The sequence below is a fragment of the Erpetoichthys calabaricus genome, chromosome 15 (assembly GCF_900747795.2).
Source record: "Erpetoichthys calabaricus chromosome 15, fErpCal1.3, whole genome shotgun sequence".
Taxonomy (NCBI): Eukaryota; Metazoa; Chordata; class Cladistia; order Polypteriformes; family Polypteridae; genus Erpetoichthys; species Erpetoichthys calabaricus.
In genome coordinates, this window is record NC_041408.2 from 90,958,803 (window position 1) to 90,981,706 (window position 22,904).

The window sequence follows — 22,904 nt, forward strand, 5'->3', positions numbered from 1 at the left end:
CGCGGATAAAATAAGGGATGACACCCGCAGATATTTGAACAAACTGGTGATCCAACAAGAGATGTGCACAGCATAAGAAGTGACACAGGCAGACATTTGGAACAAGTGGGGTGACAATTCAAACTAGTGGTGCACTCACAAAATAAAAGGTGACGCAGTTGCAAAATTAAAAGAAGGGACGCGATCAAACAAATGACACACGCAAAATAAGAGATGGCACCCACAGAAAACTGAACAAACTGTGGTAATAAGTGATCTGTCATCCCCATTTTTCCAGTTTTTATTGAAATTTGTACTGTTCCAGTTCAGTGAATAATTTGTGGAACAAAGGAAAACTGTAGAGTGTCTGGGGTTGGGGCTCCAAGGTGCCCCCTACAGGCCACACAACATAGACATGCCCATTAGGGTCATTTGCAATTCAAAATTAGTCTGCGCCCTCTGATGGCCTGGACAGGCATCACATCCTTGGCTGCTTTCTGTCCTGTCACTGGTGCTACAGGGGTAGTCATTAGCACCCCAGGGACCTGACCTGGATAAGGGCGTTTGAGAATGTAGATAGATAGATAGATAGATAGATAGATAGATAGATAGATAGATAGATAGATAGATAGATAGATAGATAGATAGATAGATAGATAGATAGATAGATAGATAGATAGATAGATAGATACTTTATTTATCCCAAGGGGAAATTCACATACTCCAGCAGCAGCAATGAAATGTAATATTAGAGATTGTCCATGCATTGAAAAGTGTTATGTCAAGTATAGAATGACCGTCAATTAAAGATCGGAAATCCTGACGCTTTTGTCCCCCTTCATTTCTGTTCCCTCAATAGGTCGCAGCATCAACATCAAATCAGCTGGCATCATCGGGAGAAACGGGCCTCAGTCGAAACAACCCTTCATGGTGGCCTTCTTCAAAGCAAGTGAAGTTCTGCTTCGGTCGGTGAGGGCAGCAAATAACAAACGGAAGAATCAGAACAGAAGTAAATCTCCTGGGCATCAGGACTCGTCACGAGTGCCCAATGCAGGAGGTATGAAGAGAGCTTTTAACATCCAAAATGATAAGTTCAAGAGGCTATGGATTGGAATGAGGGTTAAGAATGATGAGGGAAAAACTGAACATATCACTCCAATAAAAAAAACATGGTGGACTCTGATCATCTTGTCCACCTCGGAATTTGTAAACCTCTTGAGGGTCAGCATGAGAAATGTATGCTAAAAGGGGTCCCTATCTATCTATCTATCTATCTATCTATCTATCTATCTATCTATCTATCTATCTATCTATCTATCTATCTATCTATCTATCTATCTATCTATCTATCTATCTATCTATCTATCTATCTATCTATCTATCTATCTATCTATCTATCAAAAAGCTCTAAAAATGACAGTGTGTGTGTGTGTGTGTGAGAGAGGTTGGTCTAAATAGCCCCATTTCACACAGCAGTTTACTCACTAGTGCCCCCAGAGGCTGAGCACAGTAAATAAAATCGGGATCTACGTGTTACATAAGAAGGCTGCAGACATAAGACGCTGGACTGCATATTCTCACCTGCCATGCTGCCACTGCTGACAGGTTATGAATGTTAGACCCTCATTGCTCACTACTGCCCCTAGAGGACAGACCCACCACTTAGTATTATTTGCTGATGATCCCCTAAAGACTGAGCTGCATGTTCTCCTCTGCCATTATATTTCAGCCAGGTTTTCTCACTAGTCTGGTGTTCAAACTCTTGTTTTGTGTCTTTTTTTTTGTTCATTATTTATGTTACTCTTACTTTTTATTTGTTACTCGCCGTGTTCTTGATACCTGTGCTGTGTTTCCTTGTGTTTTATGGGTAGTTCATTGAGAGGTGGGGTCACCTGCCCATCATCACTAAGGACTGCCCTCAGCCCTATAAAGACGGGGATAACCCACAGTCTTTTACGGTTCATCTGATTGCACTTGTAGTGTTATTTTGTGTTTATTCTTATGCTGTTGTGATTTTTTTTTTTTTTTTTTGAACCTGCGCTGTTTTTGATGTTTCCTCTTGGATTTTGTGCTTCTTTGCCTTTTGAGCTCCATGGAACTTTTTTTTGTGCAGCAGAGCCCTTTAAAAAAAATAAATCTCTTATTTATAACGATACTACATTACCCTGTGTGATACTAGCCAGGGTTTTTAACAGGATTTCCCCCTCTAGTGGGTCTTTTTCAAATTGTTTGGGACATTTTGTGCTTTGGAACACTGCAAATGGAAAACATTCATCTGAAAGTAACAAATGTTCAGCAGTAAGAAGTGCAATGTTAGGACTTGATGATCCATCGTTGTTGGTGTTTTCTTATTTTTGGGTTGAACTTAAAAAAAAATTTGCAGCAAATGTCTAAATTAAGCGAAAAGCTTGTCATGTGGAAATAGCTTACCAGTGCACACTGTGGGTGGGAGCCCAGCATTGCACAGAGCGGCTCCTTATGCCAGACGACCATTGTTTTGAGGAAATTGTTTTACTTTTGTGGCCACCGAGGCATGCCTCAGAAGCTGCTGCCAACACTTGCCTGTTTCTGATTGTGTTTCTCCTCGTATTCCATGTAATTTGCACGCCTCGTTTGAGTCATTGCCTTTGTTTGAGTCTGTGAACGGCGTTGTGGCTTCTTGCAGAAGCCGGATCCTGACAGCGACGTCCCAGTGACTTGACCCGACCAAAGATGTCCACAGTAGACACCTGGCAGTACAGCTCTAGGGTCCTGAGGCGGGCGCTGCTTTTTCATTCGTGGTGTGAAGATCGGCACACTGGGACTGGCATTCTGACCGGACTTGATCTGGGATCATAACCCGGCCGAGACGCCAGTATCATAGAAGGACAGGGGAAGGCAATGTATGCCGGTCATTATATCCCCCCAAACGCTAGGTGGCAACGTCCCTGCAAATACCCACAGGGTGCATCATGGGAATTGTGGTTCTTTGGGTCAGCCCTGTTGGGTTACTGTGAGTGCCGCCTGATGGAGATGAAGGGACTAGAGAGTCCTACTTTGTGGGGCTTCAAACATGCTTCAGAGCCACAGATTCGGGGGCACTCAAAGTGCTTCAGGGTTTTGTATGAAAGGAACGGCCTGCTTCCATACGGGGAGCCAGAGACGGGAGAAAAGACGACAAAGCTGACGTGGAGGAGAGATGGAAGGTGTGCTGCGAGTTTGATTTACATTCTGTGAGTTGTGGAAACGTGCGTTTCAAACAATAAAAACCCTTTGTCCTCACTAGAACTTGGGTCCGAGCCGTTGTGTTGGGTGTTTGTGGTGCGGCAACAGCTCCCCCGGTGGTCACAGTGTCTTCATGGAGACTCCCTTTAAGAATCTCTCCTGTTCTGATTTGTTCATGTTGTGATGGACCCCAGTGGTGTAACTATAGGCAGTGTGGGTGGGACACGTTATGTTACGGTACTGGCTTTGTCGCCCGGCTTATGTTTATTTTCAATTTTATGTTTATTGTTTTTATGTAATATTGTCATGTTTATTTATTATTCATTATTTTATGTATCGTATATTTATGATGCTTATATCTATCTACGGGCGGCACGGTGGCGCAGTGGGTAGCGCTGCTGCCTCGCAGTTGGGAGACCCGGGGACCCGGGTTCGCTTCCCGGGTCCTCCCTGCGTGGAGTTTGCATGTTCTCTCCGTGTCTGCGTGGGTTTCCTCCCACAGTCCAAAGACATGCAGGTTAGGTGCATTGGCGATTCTAAATTGTCCCGTGTGTGTGTTTGTGTGCCCTGTGGTGGGCTGGCGCCCTGTCCGGGGTTTGTTTCCTGCCTTGTGTGCTGGGATTGGCTCTAGCAGACCCCTGTGACCCTGTAGTTAGGATATAGCGGGTTGAATAATGGATGGATAGATGAAAATCCATTGCATTTTGCATTCCAACAGATGGTGCATCACAAGAATGTGTAGCAGTAAAATGCATTGCATTTTTCATTCCTGCAGATGACACATCACACAATGTTTTTAGTAATATAATCATTGCATATTTTACTCCAACAGATGGGGCATCACAAATATTAGTAGTAATAAAATGCATTGCATTTTCATTTCCAACAAATGGCGCATTACAAACATTTGTAGTAATAAAATTCATTGCATTTTGCATTCCAACAGATGGTGCATTACAAGAATGTGTAGCAGTAAAATGCATTGCATTTTTCATTCCCGCAGATGACACATCACACAATGTTTTTAGTAATATAATCATTGCACATTTTACTCCAACAGATGGGGCATCACAAATATTTGTATTAATAAAATGCATTGCATTTTCATTTGCAACAAATGGCGCATTACAAACATTTGTAGTAATAAAATTCATTACATTTTGCATTCTAACAGATGGTGCATTACAAGAATGTGTAGCAGTAAAATGTATTGCATTTTTCATTCCAGCAGATGACACATCACACAGTCCAAAGACATGCAGGTTAGGTGGATTGGCGATTCTAAATTGGCCCTAGTGTGTGCTTGGTGTGTGGATGTGTTTGTGTGTGTCCTGCGGTGGGTTGGCACCCTGCCCGGGATTGGTTCCTGCCTTGTGCCCTGTGTTGGCTGGGATTGGCTCCAGCAGACCCCCGTGACCCTGTGTTCGGATTCAGCGGGTTGGAAAATGGATGGATGGATATCTATCTACTATATATATACATTTAGTCATCGAGCAGGAGGAATAAAATAGCCCAAAAAAAAGAAACAATTGAGATGGCAGCCGAGTTGTCCCGTTTAATTCCCTGTGCTATAAGCAAAAACGGCACACAATGGCGCAATATCAATAGAAATGTCTAAGAACTAAAGAAAACAGCCTCGGTGGCCAAATTAGAGCCACGCGCTCTGTGGGTCCCTGGACTAGGATGGAGGTCTGTCATGCAGTTAGCTTACTCCAACAGGTGACGCTGTCTTCCAGAAGGCCTGAGCTTGATTGGGCTCTCAACCGGAAGGGGCGGAGACAGTTGCCCTCATGGGGCGTCGTCTCTGAGCTGTGGAGAGAAAGGGAGATGACACAAATAGCGACAACATCCTCTCTCGTATATCTCAACATGTCTCTCTGATGAGCCCAGAAGGTGTTCGTCTGACTGATGTGCGTGCATGAATAAACTATATATATATATATATATATATTGTGGACATTGGGGGGCATACAGATCCGCAGACAGAGACACAAGTTGCAGCACAATGGAGGCTTTATTTCAGTGAGGTAGCACTTTTCCTAATACAGCACAGTACCAAGCACAATTCAATGCAGTCCTTTTCTCTCTCTCTCTCTCTCTCTCTTTATTTCTTCCACCTCCACTCCACCTGCCAAGCTTTGTCCTCTCCCACCCGACTCTGGCTCTCCGAGCAGTGGCAACTGCCTCCTTTTATAGGGTACCTGGAGGTGCTCCAAGTGCCCGGTGATCATCTTCCTGCAGCAATTCCAGCTGTGGCGGAAGCCCAACGTATTAGGGCCGGGCAGGCTGTGCAGCAACCCCTGGCAGCACCCACTGAACCCAACAGTGCTGTAGCAAACTCCAGTTCCCAGCATGCCCTGCGGGAATCCGTGGTGCTGTAGCAACCTAAGGGGGCTGCCCTCTCTCACGCATTATACAGGCATCTACCACTATATATACAGTATATAAATATGTATGTATGTATATATATATATACTGTGGTGAGCTGGCGCCCTGCCTTGCACCCTGTGTTGGCTGGGATTGGCTCCAGCAGACCCCTTTGACCCTGTATTAGGATATAGCAGGTTGGATAATGGATGGATGGACTTCTGTATGAGCTCACCTTGTGCTGCCACCTAGGGGTATGTGAAGTGTATTAACTTGAATAAAAAATATTTCTTCTTTGGGTTTTTTTAAAGAAATATTTCTGCCTCTGGACTGGCCGATGGTGTCCCCTGAACTCCATGACTGTTATCCCACTAGTCCAGGGGTTTGCAATACGTCACTCACGAGCTACCGGTAACTCGCAAACCCCTTTCCAAGTAGCTCACCAAAGGGTTAATGAATCCTACATAAATCAGTCAAATTCCAAAAAATCATATCATGATCCTGTTCACACAAAATCACGATCCAACATCTGAATTGCAGTCTGTCTTGTCAATGTGGGATACACTTAAGAGAATATCCGGACTCAAACTCATCAAGATCTTTATCTATCTAAATAAAAGTCAATGTGTGTTCGTATGAATGTTCCAGCATCACATCCGAACGGCTGGAGCGATTTTCATGAAACTTGGTACACATGTTCCTCATTGGTCGACTAAAAATACTGTAAGCTGAAATCAGCCCTACCCCACCCCCTTCTGTATAGGGTGGGCGGGGGGGGTGACCGTGCGGTCTTGTATGCATGTTGGCTGCTGGAGCCAATCCCATCAACACAGGGCGCAAGGAAGGAAACAAACCCCGGGCAGGGTGCCAGCCCACCACAGGGCACACACACACACACACCAGGGACAATTTCGGATCGCCAATGCACCTAACCTGCATGTCTTTGGACTGTGGGAAGAAACACATGCAAACTCCATGCAGGGAGGACCCGGGAAGCAAGCCCAGGTCTCCTTACTGCGAGGCAGCAGCGCTACCCACTGCGCCACTGTGCCGCCCTCGTACAGAAGTCCATCCATCCATCCATTATCCAACCTGCTATATCCTAACTACAGGGTCACGGGGGTCTGTTGGAGCCAATCCCAGCCAACACAGGGTGCAAGGCAGTGAAACAAACCCTGGGCAAGGCGCCAGCCCACCGCAGGGCGCACACACACACACACACACACCAAGCACGCACTAGGGACAATTTAGAATCGCCAATGCACCTAACCTGCATGTCTTTGGACTGTGGGAAGAAACACATGCAAACTCCATGCAGGGAGGACCCAGGAAGCGAACCCGAGTCTCCTTACTGCGAGGCAGCAGCGCTACCCACTGCGCCACTGTGCCACCCTCGTACAGAAGTCCATCCATCCATCCATTATCCAACCAGCTATATCCTAACTGCAGGGTCATGGGGGTCTGCTGGAGCCAATCCCAGCCAACACAGGGCACAAGGCAGGAAACAAACCCTGGGTAGGGCACCAGCCCACTGCAGGGCGCACACACACTAAGCACGCACTAGGGACAATATAGAATCACCAATGCACCTAACCTGCATGTCTTTGGACTGTTGGAGGAAACCGGAGTACCCGGAATAAAGCCACGCAGACACGGGGAGAACCCAGGTCTCCTAACTACAAGGCAGCAGCGCTACCCACTGCGCCACCGTGCCGCCCTCATACAGAAGTCCATCCATCCATTATCCAACCAGCTATATCCTAACTACAGGGTCACGGGGGTCTGTTGGAGCCAATCCCAGCCAACACAGGGTGCAAGGCAGTGAAACAAACCCTGGGCAAGGCGCCAGCCCACCGCAGGGTGCACACACACACACACACACACCAAGCACGCACTAGGGACAATTTAGAATCGCCAATGCACCTAACCTGCATGTCTTTGGACTGTGGGAGGAAACCGGAGTACCCGGAATAAAGCCAAGCAGACACGGGGAGAACCCAGGTCTCCTAACTGCGAGGCAGCAGCGCTACCCACTGCGCCACCATGTCGCCCTCGTACATGTAAATACTCACCTACTGTATTGCCCCAATCCATAAGGGGTGCTGCACAGGCCTCCCCCTGCCCTTCTCTGTCATGGGCTACCCCATTAAACACTGGCCAGGGCACTTTTTCTTACATTTCTGCATATTGACCCTTATAGATTATTCTTAAAAATGCATAATCTGATTTGGGGTCACTAGACGCCATTCCTTTTCAATTTTTACACATGCATGCCTTGTACATTGGAAACTCTATACAGGCCTGGTTTGAATATGGACTGGCGCCCCCTACTGGTCGAGTTCCTACCCCTTGTACTCTTGTTGCTACCTAACAATCCAAGTGTGTAGAAAACGAATTGGCCATTTAATTCACGGCCCTCTTCCTTCCCTCGTTTTCTCGCTCCGTTCTTACACACTACAGGATGTTATGTCTAAGGCTCGCGTGTTTCTCTGCCAGTTTTCTAAATTGGCTCGCTTGTTGCGGAGCGGCGCAGTTTTTGCTTCTCCTATACACAAACAACGGCGTGATGGAAGAGCGGCTCTTGTGAACCAGCAGCCCCGCGGAGCGATTCGTTTTGTTGTTCTTTTTCTTTTTCTTCTTCGGCTCGAAGCAGGCGGCTTTTGAAAACATAATTAAAGAGCTGGATGAGAAAAAAGAATGAAGCCGAACGTCCTGCCCCCTCGAGCGGGTGTGTGTGGGCTTTCTGTTTTAGCGCAGGCAGAGCCTCGGGGGCCCAGCTGCTTCCCACAAGGTATTTGTTCATCCCTGGTAGGAATTCTAAATAAAACTAGAAGGAAAGGGCCGTGCTTATCTAACCTTGTAAAAACACAAAAACATTTGCGAGGTGCTTTGTTTCAACCTGTTAGCCTGTAATTATACGGTAATTCAGATTTACACGTCGCTTAATTTGGCATTGAGGAAGATCTTTTTGTACGGCACCGCTACAGACGCCTCAGACGTTAAGAGACACGTTTCTAAAATGCTCTTATTGTCGACGATTTATGGTGTCATTGGTGGTTTATGACGCTGCTGTGCTAAGGCTCTTCCCTTACGTTTGATGTATTATGCTCTTTTTCGGGAATCGGGGGGTCCCTGGAGTATCCGTGTCTGAATATACGCACAAGGCGCCCACTTTATTAAGTACACAGCGTGATGTTTAGGGAAAGCACTGCCACTCCGGGACATGAGGGGGCGCTGCGGCTGACGGCTTTTGTCTCTTTTTTTTTTTTCACCCAAGGCGCAGAGAATCCCACCCAATGAGGGGCAGCTCACTCCCCATTTTCTAAAGTCGAAAGACTCCTGGAAAGGGATTATTAAAAACGGAATTGGAAAGTGTTGGGTTTGTGCCACATGGGGTGTTAACTCAAGATGGCCCAAAAGGCTCCATTTTTACTCTCGTCTGACCAGAGAAGCTTCTTCCGTGTTTTTGGGGAGTCCATCAAATGTGTTTTCTTGTTTTTGTTCCTTCTGCGTCACTCTTCCATAAAGCCCCTCTTTGAGAAGCGTACGGGCCAATAGTGGTCCCTATGGACGGATACTCCTATCAGGGACGTTCTTAGGCATACACGAACGACTAAGGCCCCAACCGTGAGGGGGACCCGGCCCGGCCCCAACTTACAATATTAAAAAAAATTTTTTTTTTTGTTGTCGGGCTGTGGGCCTAGGGCTCCTGTCATGCCCCTGGCACTGCAGCCATCTGTGCCAGTCCCAGGAAATTCACTTCAGTGCATCTCTTCGTCTTATTAACAATGATAATTTATTATCCAAATTGCAATCTTCACCTACAGTGCATCCAGAAAGTATTCACAGTGCACAAGTTTTTCCACATTTTCTTATATTACAGACTTATTCCAAAATGGATGAAATTAATTTTTTTCCTCAGATTTCTACACACAACACCCCATAATGACAACGTGAAAAAAGTTTACTTGAGGTTTTTGCAAATTTATTAAAAATAAAAAAAACTGAGAAATCCCATGTCCATAAGTGTTCACAGCCTTTGCTCAATACTTTGTCGATGCCCCTTTGGCACCAATTACAGCCTCAAGTCTTGTTGAATATGATGCCACAAGCTTGGCACACCTAAGTATTCACAGCCTTTGCCATGAAGCTCCAAATTGAGCTCAGGTACCTCCTGTTTCCCCTGATCATCCTTGAGATGTTTCTGCAGCTTCATTGGAGTCCACCTGTGGTACATTCAGTTGACTGGACCTGATTTGGAAAGGCACACACCTGTCTATAGAAGGTCCCACAGTTGACAGTTCATGTCAGAGCACAAACCAAGCATGAAGTCAAAGGAATTGTCTGTAGACCTCCGAGACAGGATTGTCTCGAGGCACAAATCTGGGGAAGGTTACAGAAAATTTCTGCTGCTTTGAAGGTCCCAATGAGCACAGTGGCCTCCATCATCCGTAAGTGGAAGAAGTTCAAAACCACCAGGACTCTTCCTAGAGCTGGCCGGCCATCTAAACTGAGCGATCGGGGGAGAATGACCTTAGTCAGGGAGGTGACCAAGAACCCGATGGTCACTCTGTCAGAGCTCCAGAGGTCCTCTGTGGAGAGAGGAGAACCTTCCAGAAGGACAATCATCTCTGCAGCAATCCACCAATCAGATAGATAGATAGATAGATAGATAGATAGATAGATAGATAGATAGATAGATAGATAGATAGATAGATAGATAGATAGATACTTTATTAATCCCAAGGGGAAATTCACTTACTCCAGCAGCACCTTACTGATACAAAAAAAACAATATTAAATTAAAGATTGATAATAATGCAGGTAAAAAACAGACAATAACTTTGAATAATGTTAACGTTTACCCCCCCCCCCCCCCCCCCACCCGGTGGAATTGAAGAGTCACATACTTTGGGGGAGGAACGATCTCCTCAGTCTGTCAGTGGAGCTGCTCCTCTGTCTAGAGATGATCCTGTTCAGTGGATGCAGTGGATTCTCCATGATTGACAGGATTCTGCTCAGCGCCCGTCGCTCTGCCACAGATGTCAAACTGTCCAGCTCCGTGCCAACAATAGAGCCTGCTTTCCTCACCAGTTTGTCCATGCGTGAGGCATCTTTCTTCTTTATGCTGCCTCCCCAGCACACCACCGCGTAGAAGAGGGCGCTCACCACAAGCGTCTGATAGAACATTTGCAGCATCTTATTGCAGATGTTGAAGGATGCCAGCCTTCTAAGGAAGTATAGTCGGCTCTGTCCTTTCTTACACAGCGCATCAGTATTGGTAGTCCGGTCTAATTTATCATCCAGCTGCACTCCCAGGTATTTATAGGTCTGCACCCTCTGCACACAGTCACCTCTGATGATCACGGGGTCCATGAGTGGCCTGGTCCTCCTAAAATCCACCACCAGCTCCTTGGTTTTGCTGGTGTTCAGGTGTAGGTGGTTTGAGTCGCACCATTTAACATAGTCATTGATTAGGTCCCTATACTCCTCCTCCTCCAGCCCACTCCTGATACAGCCCAATCAGGCTGATGAACAATCAGGCCTGTATGGTAGAGTGGCCAGACGGAAGCCACTCCTTAGTAAAAGGCACATGGCAGCCCACCTGGAGTTTGTCAAAAGGCACCTGAAGGACTCTCAGACCATGAGACAGAAAATTCTCTGGTCTGAGGAGACAAAGATTGAACTCTTTGGTGTGAATGCCAGGCGTCACGTTTGGAGGAAACCAGGCACCGCTCATCACCAGGCCAATACCATCCCTACAGTGAAGCATGGTGGTGGCAGCATCATGCTATGGGGACTGGGAGACTAGTCAGGATAAAGGGAAAGATGACTGCAGCAATGTACAGAGACATCCTGGATGAAAACCTGCTCCAGAGGGCTCTTGACCTCAGACTGGGGCGATGGTTCATCTTTCAGCAGGACAACGACCCTAAGCACACAGCCAAGATATCAAAGGAGTGGCTTCAGGACAACTCTGTGAATGTCCTTGAGTGGCCCAGCCAGAGCCCAGACTTGAATCCGATTGAACATCTATGGAGAGATCTTAAAATGGCTGTGCACCGACGCTTCCCATACCAACCTGATGGAGCTTGAGAGGTGCTGCAAAGAGGAATGGGCGAAACTGGCCAAGGATAGGTGTGCCAAGCTTGTGGCATCATATTCAAAAAGACTTGAGGCTGGAATTGCTGCCAAAGGTGCATCGACAAAGTATTGAGCAAAGGCTGTGAATACTTATGGACTTGGGATTTCTCAGTTGTTTTATTTTTAATAAATTTGCAAAAACCTCAAGTAAACTTTTTTCACGTTGTCATTATGGGGTGTTGTGTGTAGAATTCTGAGGAAAAAAAATGAATTTAATCCATTTTGGAATAAGGCTGTAACATAACAAAATGTGGAAAAAGTGATGCGCTGTGAATACTTTCCGGATGCACTATAAATCCCTAATAATATTGTCACGCCGTCGTAACTTTGACAAATGCACTCTAGCAAACGTTAATTTTAGAGATTCGTTTCGGATTCATTCAGAGAGATCCCCATAAAATCATGAAATATCCCTATATTACCATATCCAGAACAAAATCAATATTGTACCACTCTGCATACACACAAGCGTACATGTAGGCCTACTGGTCATTCCTGAGCTAAAGGGGGGCTCTGCCCCCGGACCCCCCCTCCATCCAGGGCCTGCACATTTCTGAACCGCGTAGGGCTCCCAAACTGCTAAGAACGGCCCTGCTCCTATCTCCACGGTGGATCTTTGCAGCCCCTTCAGGGTTATCCTTGGTGTCTTTGTTGCATCTCTGATCAATGCCCTCCTTGCCCGGTCTGTGACTTTGAAGGGGACACCACATACTTTTGGCCTTTTAGTGTAAGTTCAGGTAAGCAAACACCTGATTAGCAGCAAAAAACGGGTCATTAATTAAGAAAAGAGTTAAGAATGAAAACCTTCAGCCACTGCAGCCCACCAGGAACGGAGCTGAGGACCCCTGTCCTAGCCTGTGATGCAGTCTGATGCTAAAGGTGTTGGAGAAAGTAAAGAATGTGATCGTGACAGTGGTGCCAGCTATGCCCAGGTGGGGGTTGGCACCATGGGGCATACAAATTCACAGCATCCTCCACGCCTATAAGTAGATGCAGACATCGTCAGATTCATGCTTCATGTGGCCGTTCGAGGTCTGGACAAATTTGAACAAGTTTAGCCTCTGCGGCAATATTTTTTTCTCTAAATAAAACCCGACTGTCTTCACTCTTTTATATATGGGAAGATGTCGCTGCCAAAATAAACTGAATTTACAGCAATGCCAAGGGGCAGTGTTAATTTGGTTGGAAGCGCTAAACAGCTTGCCCTTTGTGTCTCCTTCTTCGTATCACACGTTTAAAATGAAAGCCCTTGATAGCAGACCTCGGCTTTACTGTGGTTTTGAATATCATTCCGCATGTTGGGATATTCCCAAATTGTGAATGCTTTATTCATTGCCAGGATTATCTAAGTGGAAATATTTCAAAACGCTTACATTCTGCTCGGATTTAGGTTTTTGAAGCTGTGCTTCTAGAAAGTACAGCACCTTTAAAAAAAAAAAAAAGTCTTCAGCCCCTTGGCAGCTTTCACGTGCTAATGTTACACAACACTGAATCCCAGGGCCGTACAAAAGTATTCACCCTCCTCTGCATCCTGTTTTGTCGCATTACAGCCTGGAATTAAAATGGATTTTCATTTGGATTTTATGTAATGGACTTAACAAATTTATTAACTGGAATGAAAATAAAACAGTTCCATATGTACATATAAAATATCTAGTAAAACATGGCAAAGTTGTGAATGCATATGTATTCATCCCCTTTTCTATGGAACCCCTAAATAATATGTGATCCAACCAATGAACTTCAGATTAACCTCACTACAAATGGTTGTGATGTGCCATCTGTTGGAATGACAAATGCAATGCATATGCCTCTGTTATATGTCATATGATATATGATTCCTAAAAGCAGTGTTAATGTTTGTGATGCGCCATCTGTTGGAATGATAAATGCAATGCATATGCTTCTGTTATATGTCATATGGTATGGGATTCATAAAAGCAGTTTTAATGTTTGTGATACACCATCTGTTGGAATGACAACTGCAATGTATATGCCTCCGTTATATGTCATATGGTATAGGATTCATAAAAGCAGTGTTAATGTTTGTGATACGCCATCTGTGGGAATGACACACACAATGCATCTTAATTACTACAAATGTTTGTTATACGCCATCTATAGGAATGACACTTGCAATACATTTTAATACTACAAATTAATGTTATGCTTCATCTGTCGGCTTGACAAATGCAATACTTTTCTTAACCTGAAAATTGCTCCAGGGTCGCTGTACTATGGTTGACCCTCAGCGCTGACCCCCTCAAAATCATGTGAAAAGACAATTTCCCCTTGGAGATTAATGCTGTGTACCAAAAAACGTTATTACTACAAATATTTGTGATTCACCATCTATTGGAATGACACATGCAATGCATATGTCTCTGTTATGTGCCATTTGGTATGCTATTCATAAAATTAATGTTAATGTTTGTGGTTTGCCATCTATTGGAAAGACAAATGCAAAACATGTTAATACTAGGTGGCACAGTGGCGCAGTGGTAGCGCTGCTGCCTTGCAGTAAGGAGACCTGGGTTCGCTTCCCGGGTCCTCCCTGCGTGGAGTTTGCATGTTCTCCCCGTGTCTGCGTGGGTTTCCTCCCACAGTCCAAACACATGCAGGTTAGGTGGATTGGTGATTCTAAATTGGCCCTAGTGTGTGCTTGGTGTGTGGGTGTGTTTGTGTGTGTCCTGCGGTGGGTTGTCACCCTGCCCAGGATTGGTTCCTGCCTTGTGCCCTGTGTTGGCTGGGATTGGCTCCAGCAGACCCCCGTGACCCTGTGTTCAGATTCAGCGGGTTGGAAAATGGATGGATGGATGGATGTTAATACTACAAATGTTTGTTATGTTTCATCTGTTGGCATGGCAGCTGAACAACATTTCTGAACCTGATGCAGGTTTGCTGCACAATGGCTGACCCTGCACTCTGACCTACAAAGATCATGCAAAAACACAATCTCCCCTCGGGGATTAATACAGTACCAAAAAATTTTATTACTACAAATGTCTGTGATATGTCATCTGTTGGAATGACAAGTGCAATACATCCTATTACTACAACTGTTTGTGATGCGCCATCTGTTGGAATGACAAATACAATACATCTTATTACTACAACTGTTTGTGATGCGCCATATGTTGGAATGACAAATACAATACATCTTATTACTACAACTGTTTGTGATGCACCATCTGTTGGAATGACAAATGCAATACATCTTATTACTATAACTGTTTCTGAGGCACCAACTGTTGGAATGATAAACGCAATACATCTTATTACTACAACTGTTTGTGATGCACCAGCTGTTGGAATGATAAATGCAATACATCTTATTACTACAACTGTTTGTGATGCGCCATCTGTTGGAATGACAAATACAATACATCTTATTACTACAACTGTTTGTGATGCACCATCTGTTGGAATGACAAATGCAATACATCTTATTACTATAACTGTTTGACCCCCACTGCATGCCCAACCTACCTGGAAAGGGGTCTCTCTTTGAATTGCCTTTCCCGAGGTTTGGAATGACAAATGCAATACATCTTTTTACTATAACTGTTTCTGAGGCACCATCTGTTGGAATGACAAATGCAAAACACTTTTTTTTACTTATAACTGTTTCTGAGGCACCATCTGTTGGAATGATAAATGCAATACATCTTATTAGTACAACTGTTTGTGATGCACCATCTGTTGGAATGACAAATGCAATACATCTTATTACTAAAACTGTTTGACACCCACTGCACGCCCAACCTATCTGAAAAGGGGTCTCTCTTTGAATTGCCTTTCCCGAGGTTTCTTCCATTTTTTTCCCTACAAGGGTTTTTTTTTGGGAGTTTTTTCTTGTCTTCTTAGAGAGTCAAGGCTGGGGTGCTGTCAAGAGGCAGGGCCTGTTAAAGCCCATTGCGGCACTTTTTGTGTGATTTTGGGCTATACAAAAAATAAATTGTATTGTATTGTATTGTTTGTGACGCACCATCTGTTAGAATGATGAATATGATACATCTTGTTACTATAAGTGTTTGTGATGTGCCATCTGTTGGAATGATGAATATGATACATCTTATTACTATAAGTGTTTGTGATGTGCCATCTGTTGAAATCACAAATGCAATACATCTTATTATTACAATTGTTTGTGATGCGCCATCTGTTGGAATGACAGAGGCATAGCCACCAGACAGACACACAGACACATATCTTTTTATTAAAGTGGATAACTGTGGTAGGTTTGGTAAAATAAACTGCATGTACATATTTTTGTTTCAACCCCGAACTGCGTAAGCCGGTTTAAAAGTGGATGAGCATACGGATAGCAGGCTTATTTTTTTCCGTGCTTATTTTGGCTCCCCTCTAACATGTCTTTTATTCCCTTTTGATATTACAGATTATAACACCAGTGAACAGAAGCAGGCCTGTAAGAAGCACGAACTCTACGTCAGCTTCCGTGACCTCGGGTGGCAGGTTAGAGACATTCTTTGCTTTGAACATTTCCTAATAATCGACTTGTATACACATAAAATGTGCCATGTGTAACGCCCCCCTCCCCCCGCCGGGGAATGGATCGACGACAAAGAAGCTGTTATGCTTTGGCTCATATGTTTTGATTTAAAAAGGGGAAAAAGGGAGAGAGAGAAAGAGAATGTGCAGACTGTTTAATTGAGTTTGAACACTTGTCCCCAGTTAGATCTTTATCATAGAATGTCCTCCGTAATGAAATCCAGATGTCTCTCTCTCTCTCTCTGTCTCTCTGCTTCCAGAGGGTTTAAGTTACCGTTTTGAAGGGGTGCTAATGTGGTGCTGGAGGTGCTGGATGTTGCCGAGCCTGTTATGCCGATGATCACGCACGCCCTCCGCAGCTTGTAAATGTCTGCTCCTGATAAGAAGTCCTCGCTTCGAGAGCATGTGGAATCCTGTTTTGTTTTGCTTTTTTTTTTGGTTAAAGGTGGTCAATCCATAATCCTCTAATTTATTCATCGCTGTTATTTTCTTTCTCCCCCCTCCAACTGTAACTGAAGGATTGGATTATTGCTCCTGAGGGATACGCGGCTTTCTATTGTGACGGAGAATGCTCGTTTCCTCTCAATGCCCACATGAATGCTACAAATCATGCCATCGTGCAAACCCTGGTAAGGTGACACTTTGACTCCTTTATCTTCAGAATTGTGGGGCTTTGACATCCCTGATGTTTGCCAAAAGTTATGAACGCAATTTTGACATGAGACGGGTACACGTAGAAAGTGTTTGGATACCAGCCTGATAGACTCCATTTAATGGGCGTGCAAAAACAAGATGGGTAGATGTGAAAAGTGTTGGGGTGCCAGCCTGATAGACCCCATTAAATAGACCTATGGGAACAGGATGGGTAGATGTGAAAAGTGTTGGGGTGTCAGCCTGATAGACTCCATTTAATGGGCCTGTGGTAACAAGATGGGCACACATGAAAAGTGTTGGGGTGCCAGCCTGATAGACCCCATTAAATAGACCTATGGGAAAAGGATGGGTAGATGTGAAAAGTGTTGGGGTGTCAGCCTGATAGACTCCATTTAATGGGCCTGTGGTAACAAGATGGGCACACATGAAAAGTGTTGGGGTGCCAGCCTGATAGACCCCATTAAATAGACCTATGGGAAAAGGATGGGTAGATGTGAAAAGTGTTGGGGTGTCAGCCTGATAGACTCCATTTAATGGGCCTGTGGTAACAAGATGGGCACACATGAAAAGTGTTGGGGTGCCAGCCTGATAGACCCCATTAAATAGACCTATGGGAAAAGGATGGGTAGATGAGAAAAGTGTTAGGGTGTCAGCCTGATAGACTCCTTTTAATGGGCCTATGGGAACAGGATGGGCACATATGAAAAGTTTTGGGATGCCAGCCTGATAGACTCCATTTAATGGGCCTGTGGTAACAAGATGGGCACACATGAAAAGTGTTGGGGTGCCAGCCTGATAGACCCCATTAAATAGACCTATGGGAAAAGGATGGGTAGATGTGAAAAGTGTTGGGGTGTCAGCCTGATAGACTCCATTTAATGGGCCTGTGGTAACAAGATGGGCACACATGAAAAGTGTTGGGGTGCCAACCTGATAGACCCCATTAAATAGACCTATGGGAAAAGGATGGGTAGATGTGAAAAGTGTTGGGGTGTCAGCCTGATAGACTCCATTTAATGGGCCTGTGGTAACAAGATGGGCACACATGAAAAGTGTTGGGGTGCCAGCCTGATAGACCCCATTAAATAGACCTATGGGAAAAGGATGGGTAGATGAGAAAAGTGTTAGGGTGTCAGCCTGATAGACTCCTTTTAATGGGCCTATGGGAACAGGATGGGCACATATGAAAAGTTTTGGGATGCCAGCCTGATAGACTCCATTTAATGGGCCTGTGGTAACAAGATGGGCACACATGAAAAGTGTTGGGGTGCCAGCCTGATAAACCGCATTAAATAGACCTATGGGAAAAGGATGGGTAGATGTGAAAAGTGTTGGGGTGTCAGCCTGATAGACTCCTTTTAATGGGCCTATGGGAACAGGATGGGCACATATGAAAAGTTTTGGGATGCCAGCCTGATAGACTCCATTTAATGGGCCTGTGGTAACAAGATGGGCACACATGAAAAGTGTTGCGGTGCCAGCCTGATAGACCCCTTTTAATGGGCCTATGGGAACAGGATGGGCACATATGAAAAGTTTTGGGATGCCAGCCTGATAGGCTCCATTTAATGGACCTGTGGTAACATGATGAGTACTGTACATGTAAAATGTGTAGGTGTAGCCGCTTGATAGACCCCATTGAATAGGCCTCTGGAAAAAGATGGATACATATGAATAGTGTTGGGGTACCAGTCTGATAGACCCCATTTAATGGGCCTGTGGAAACAAGATTGGTAGAAATGAAAAGATTTGGAGTGCCAGCCTGGTAGACCCCTTGTAAAGGCTGTGTGGAAAGAAGATGAGTACACAAAAAATATGTAGGTGTACCAGCTTTATAGACCCCATTGAATCAGCCTGTGGAAACTAAATGGTTACACATAAAAAGTGTTGGGGTGCCAGCCTGATAGACCTTGTTTAATGGGCCTGTGGGAACAGGATGGGCACACATGAAAGGTTTTGGGGTGCTAACCTGATAGAGCCTGTTGAATGGACCTGTGGTAACAAGATGGGCACATATCACAAGTTTTGGGGTACCAGTCTGATAGACCCTGTTTAATGGGCCTGTGGAAACAAGATTGGTAGAAGTAAAAAGTTTTGAGATGCCAGCCTGATAGACCCCTTTTAATGGCCATGTAGAAAGAAGATGAGTGCCACGGATGTCAGACTGTCCAGCTCCATGCCAACAATAGAGCCTACCTTCCTCACCAGTTTGTCCAGGCGTGAGGCGTCCTTCTTCTTTATGCTGCCTCCCCAGCACACCACCGCGTAGAAGAGGGCGCTCACCACAACTGTCTGATAGAACATCTGCAGCATCTTATTGCAGATGTTGAAGGACACCAGCCTTCTAAGGAAGTATAGTCAGCTCTGTCCTCTCTTGCACAGATCATCAGTATTGGCAGTCCAGTCCAATTATGCTATATATGTTACATTATTATATGTTATAATAGCTGTACTCCACGGCTCTGCCCGCGTAGTAGTGAAACAGGATAAACTTAATAAAAATAAAATGTAATAACTTGTATTGAGAAGAATTTATATTGATAGTTTTCGTATCCAAGGGCCTCTTGATATACAATATTTTTGATTTTGCTATCAGGGGCGATAATATAAAGTTAAAGATAAAGTTGGCAAGGTATGTGGCCAAGCGGAAAGTAGGTACACTCCGATGTTGAACGTTGGCACTGTATGTGATTGTGTTCAGCTCTGACAGGAGAGCATGCCACACATGGGGAGAAGAGCATATAGCTGTGATATCTCTGCCAGTGGGCAGGTACCCTCTAAAACACACGTAGCTCTGATCGCTCTCTCAAAAACGTCAAACGCTACTCCAGATGATAATGTCTGCTGAACAAACAGGTATCAACAGCTAAGCGGAGGCGAGGTGCGCTCCAACATGTGGCGAGAGGTACAGCGACTCAGACGGAGGCGGGTGTGTGAGTGACGATGGCCCCGCCCAGCTCCCTACTCCTGAGGTCCCGCTTTCCCCTCCCCTTGGCCCACAGCTGCTCTCTCAGATTCGCTTAAATAAATTGGTGCCACAAGCGTGACGAGAAAAGTGGCAAAATCAACCAGAATGTTCAAGCAAATTCTAGAAAAACACCTGATCTAGATCCGTTAAGTAGTTCTCTCATGAAAAGTGGACAGACACACAGGCAGACGTTGGATTTTATATATATAGAGATACTAGCTGTCCCTCACGGCTTCGTCCATGTAGTAGTGAAACAAAACAGTGAAGAAGACCCCGGCCAACTCCCTACTCCTGAGGCCCTGCCCGCAGCCACTGCCTCAGATTAGCGTGAATACATCGCTCCTGCAAGCAATCTATGATACTTAACACGATGAGAGTTGTCACAAACTTAATAGGAATCACATCCCCAGTGTTAGTTCTGAAACGGGCCTTCTTGGTGCCTTGGTCTGTTTTAGAGAGTCACGTCCTTCACATCCTTCCCTGAGATCTTCAGGCCTACCCTCGCCGTAGAGGGCCTCTGGCCTTTGCTGCCCACTGTGCCTGCCGATTTTTCTCATAAGTAACCCGCCATTCACCAAGAAACTCGCAAACCGACTGGGAAGAGGGATGCATGAAAATCTGCACACAAACTCAATTAATGTAAAAGAAGTGAATGAAACTTGACAAATGAAAATAGCTGTGGACGGGGATGGCGCACTTGGCAGTGTGCAGGCCTCATGTGTGCCACACGCAAATAAAGCAGGCTACGGAAAAAGGGGGCCCATGAGATTTAAGTTACGGTGGAGTGGTGGTCTGCTGCATAACAGGCCCTCGTGGTTGAGGAATATGAGAAAACTGAGAGCGTAACAACTGACACTAATGTGCGTTTTAACCAACACATGCAATTCTGACCATTAAAAAAAAAGGAATTCCGTTTAATCAGTGCTTGGCCACGATGCGTCACGGCCAACTAACTTGCAAGTTGCCCCCAAACTGAACCTCAGCTGCAATAACCAAATTCCTTTCTTTCAAAAAACTTTCATAACTAAAGACCTTCAGTCAAGGAATTCGCCGCAGAGCGTGAAGTGGATGTGATGAGGATCAGCACCTCCAAGTCTGAAGTCAGGGTCCCCTCTTGGAATGACTGCTCTCTGCAGGTTAGGGGGGAACAGCTGCCCATACATGAGATATCGGGACAACTGAGCTATTAGCTGACGGACTGAATGTTCTCCTCTCGTTTGTCACATTTCTTATGTGTAGTGGAGGAGTTCAAGTTTGTCAGGATCTCGTTCACGGTGGATGGAAGAAGCAAACGTGAGATCGACAGGTGGATTGTCTTCGGCTGTACCAGTCCATGGTGGCAAAGCATGAGCAGAGTCATGTCACGTCACAGCCAGAGTTCCTGTAGAAAAGTCAGGTCAGGTTGGGGAGCAGGCACTTGTACAGTGCGATGCCGCACCCTCCACACGATGAAATGGTTCAGGATGGGTAACAACCCAGGCAGACACATGGTCCATTACCTGGAAATGAACATCAATCTGGTGTTACATGGGTATCCCCTTGACCTAGTCCAGCTACTCGGGTGTTCAACAATGAGGAACCTGTGAGCTGGATCACCCTCGGGTAATGACGCGACATGGCTGTAGTGCTGTAACTGACGCTCCTTCACAATGCAGGTCAAGTGCCTCATTCAGGACTCCATGAGCAACACAAAGTCAAACCACTGGTACTCCAGGATTCTCCGAAGAGATCCATTACCAAAGGAGTCCAATATTCATCTGAGATCACTGAATAGCGTCCATCATGTCTCACAGACAGGGAGCTCCAGGACTCTAAAGACTTGCACCTTCATGCTTTCGAAGAGAAGAAGAAGAAGATCTGCTGAGCCTAAAGCAAATTGAAGTGACAGGAAGAAGAAGAAGAAGCAACATCTTCTAAGCCTGAAGCAAACTGAAATGACTGGAAGAAGAATATGAAGCAACATCTGCTGAGCCTGAAGCAAATTGAGGTGACTGGAAGAAGAAGAAGCAGCAACATCTGCTGAGCCTGAAGCAAATTGAGGTGACTGGAAGAAGAAGAAGAAGAAGAAGAAGAAGAAGAAGAAGAAGAAGAAGAAGAAGAAGAAGAAATGTGAAGTGGATGTAATGAGGATCAGCACCTCCAAGTCTGAGGTCAGGACCCTCTCTTGGAAAAGAGTTGACTGTTCTTTGCAGGTTATGGGGGGACAGCTGCCCGTAGATGAGATATCGGGACAACTGAGCTATTAGCTTAACAAATGACCCTGATGGACTGAATGGTCTCCTCTTGTTTGTCACATTTCTTATGTGTAGTGGAGGAGTTCAAGTATCTCAGCATCTCGTTCATGGGTGAAGAAAGAAGCAAACATGAGATTGGCAAGTGTATTCTGTTCGTCTGTACCAGTCCATGGTGGCAAAGCATGAGCAGAGTTGTGTCACGTCACAGTCAGAGTTCCTATAGAAAAGGATATTCTTAAAATTGATCAAGTCAGGTCAGGTCAGGTTGGGGAGCAGACACTGGTAGAGCGCATTGCCGCACCCACCACACGACGAAACAGTTCAGCATCCTGGTTGGCAACCCCTCAGGCAGACACACGGTCCAGTACCCAGAAATGACCATCAATCTGGTGTTACATGGGTATCCCCTTGGCCTGGTCCAGCCACTCGGGTCCTGGGAGCCAGATCACCTTTGGGTAATCGCACCACATGGCCATAGTGTTGTAACTGACGCTCCCTCACAATGCAGGTCATGTGCCTCATTCAGGACACCATGAGCATCACAAAGTCACACCAGCGGTACCCAAGGACCCTCTGAAGAGAAACATACTGCTGAAGGAGTCCAGTCTTCATCTCAGGTCACTGGAGAGCGTCCATGTCTCACAAACAGGACGCACCGGGACTCTAAAGACTTGGACCTTCGTCCTTTTGCTGAGATATCAGGAGCACCACACATTCCTTTCCAGTGACCTCATGACCCCCCCATGCTCTCCCAATCCGTCTACTAACTTCATATGAAGAGTCACCAGAGACATGAATGTCACTGCCAAGGTAATAAACCTCTTGATGAAGTCGACATTCTC

General features: G+C 45.4%; 1 protein-coding gene across 1 annotated transcript in view; it reads left to right on the forward strand.

Moving 5' to 3' along the window:
• bmp5 (bone morphogenetic protein 5) overlaps window positions 1–22,904 on the forward strand; it is a 104,728-nt gene that overhangs the window by 76,350 nt on the left and 5,474 nt on the right. The window contains exons 4-6 of the mRNA XM_028820270.2: window positions 839–1,036; window positions 16,094–16,170; window positions 16,725–16,835. Of these exons, the coding sequence (XP_028676103.2) occupies window positions 839–1,036; window positions 16,094–16,170; window positions 16,725–16,835 (386 nt within the window). The remainder of the gene's footprint in view (window positions 1–838; window positions 1,037–16,093; window positions 16,171–16,724; window positions 16,836–22,904) is intronic.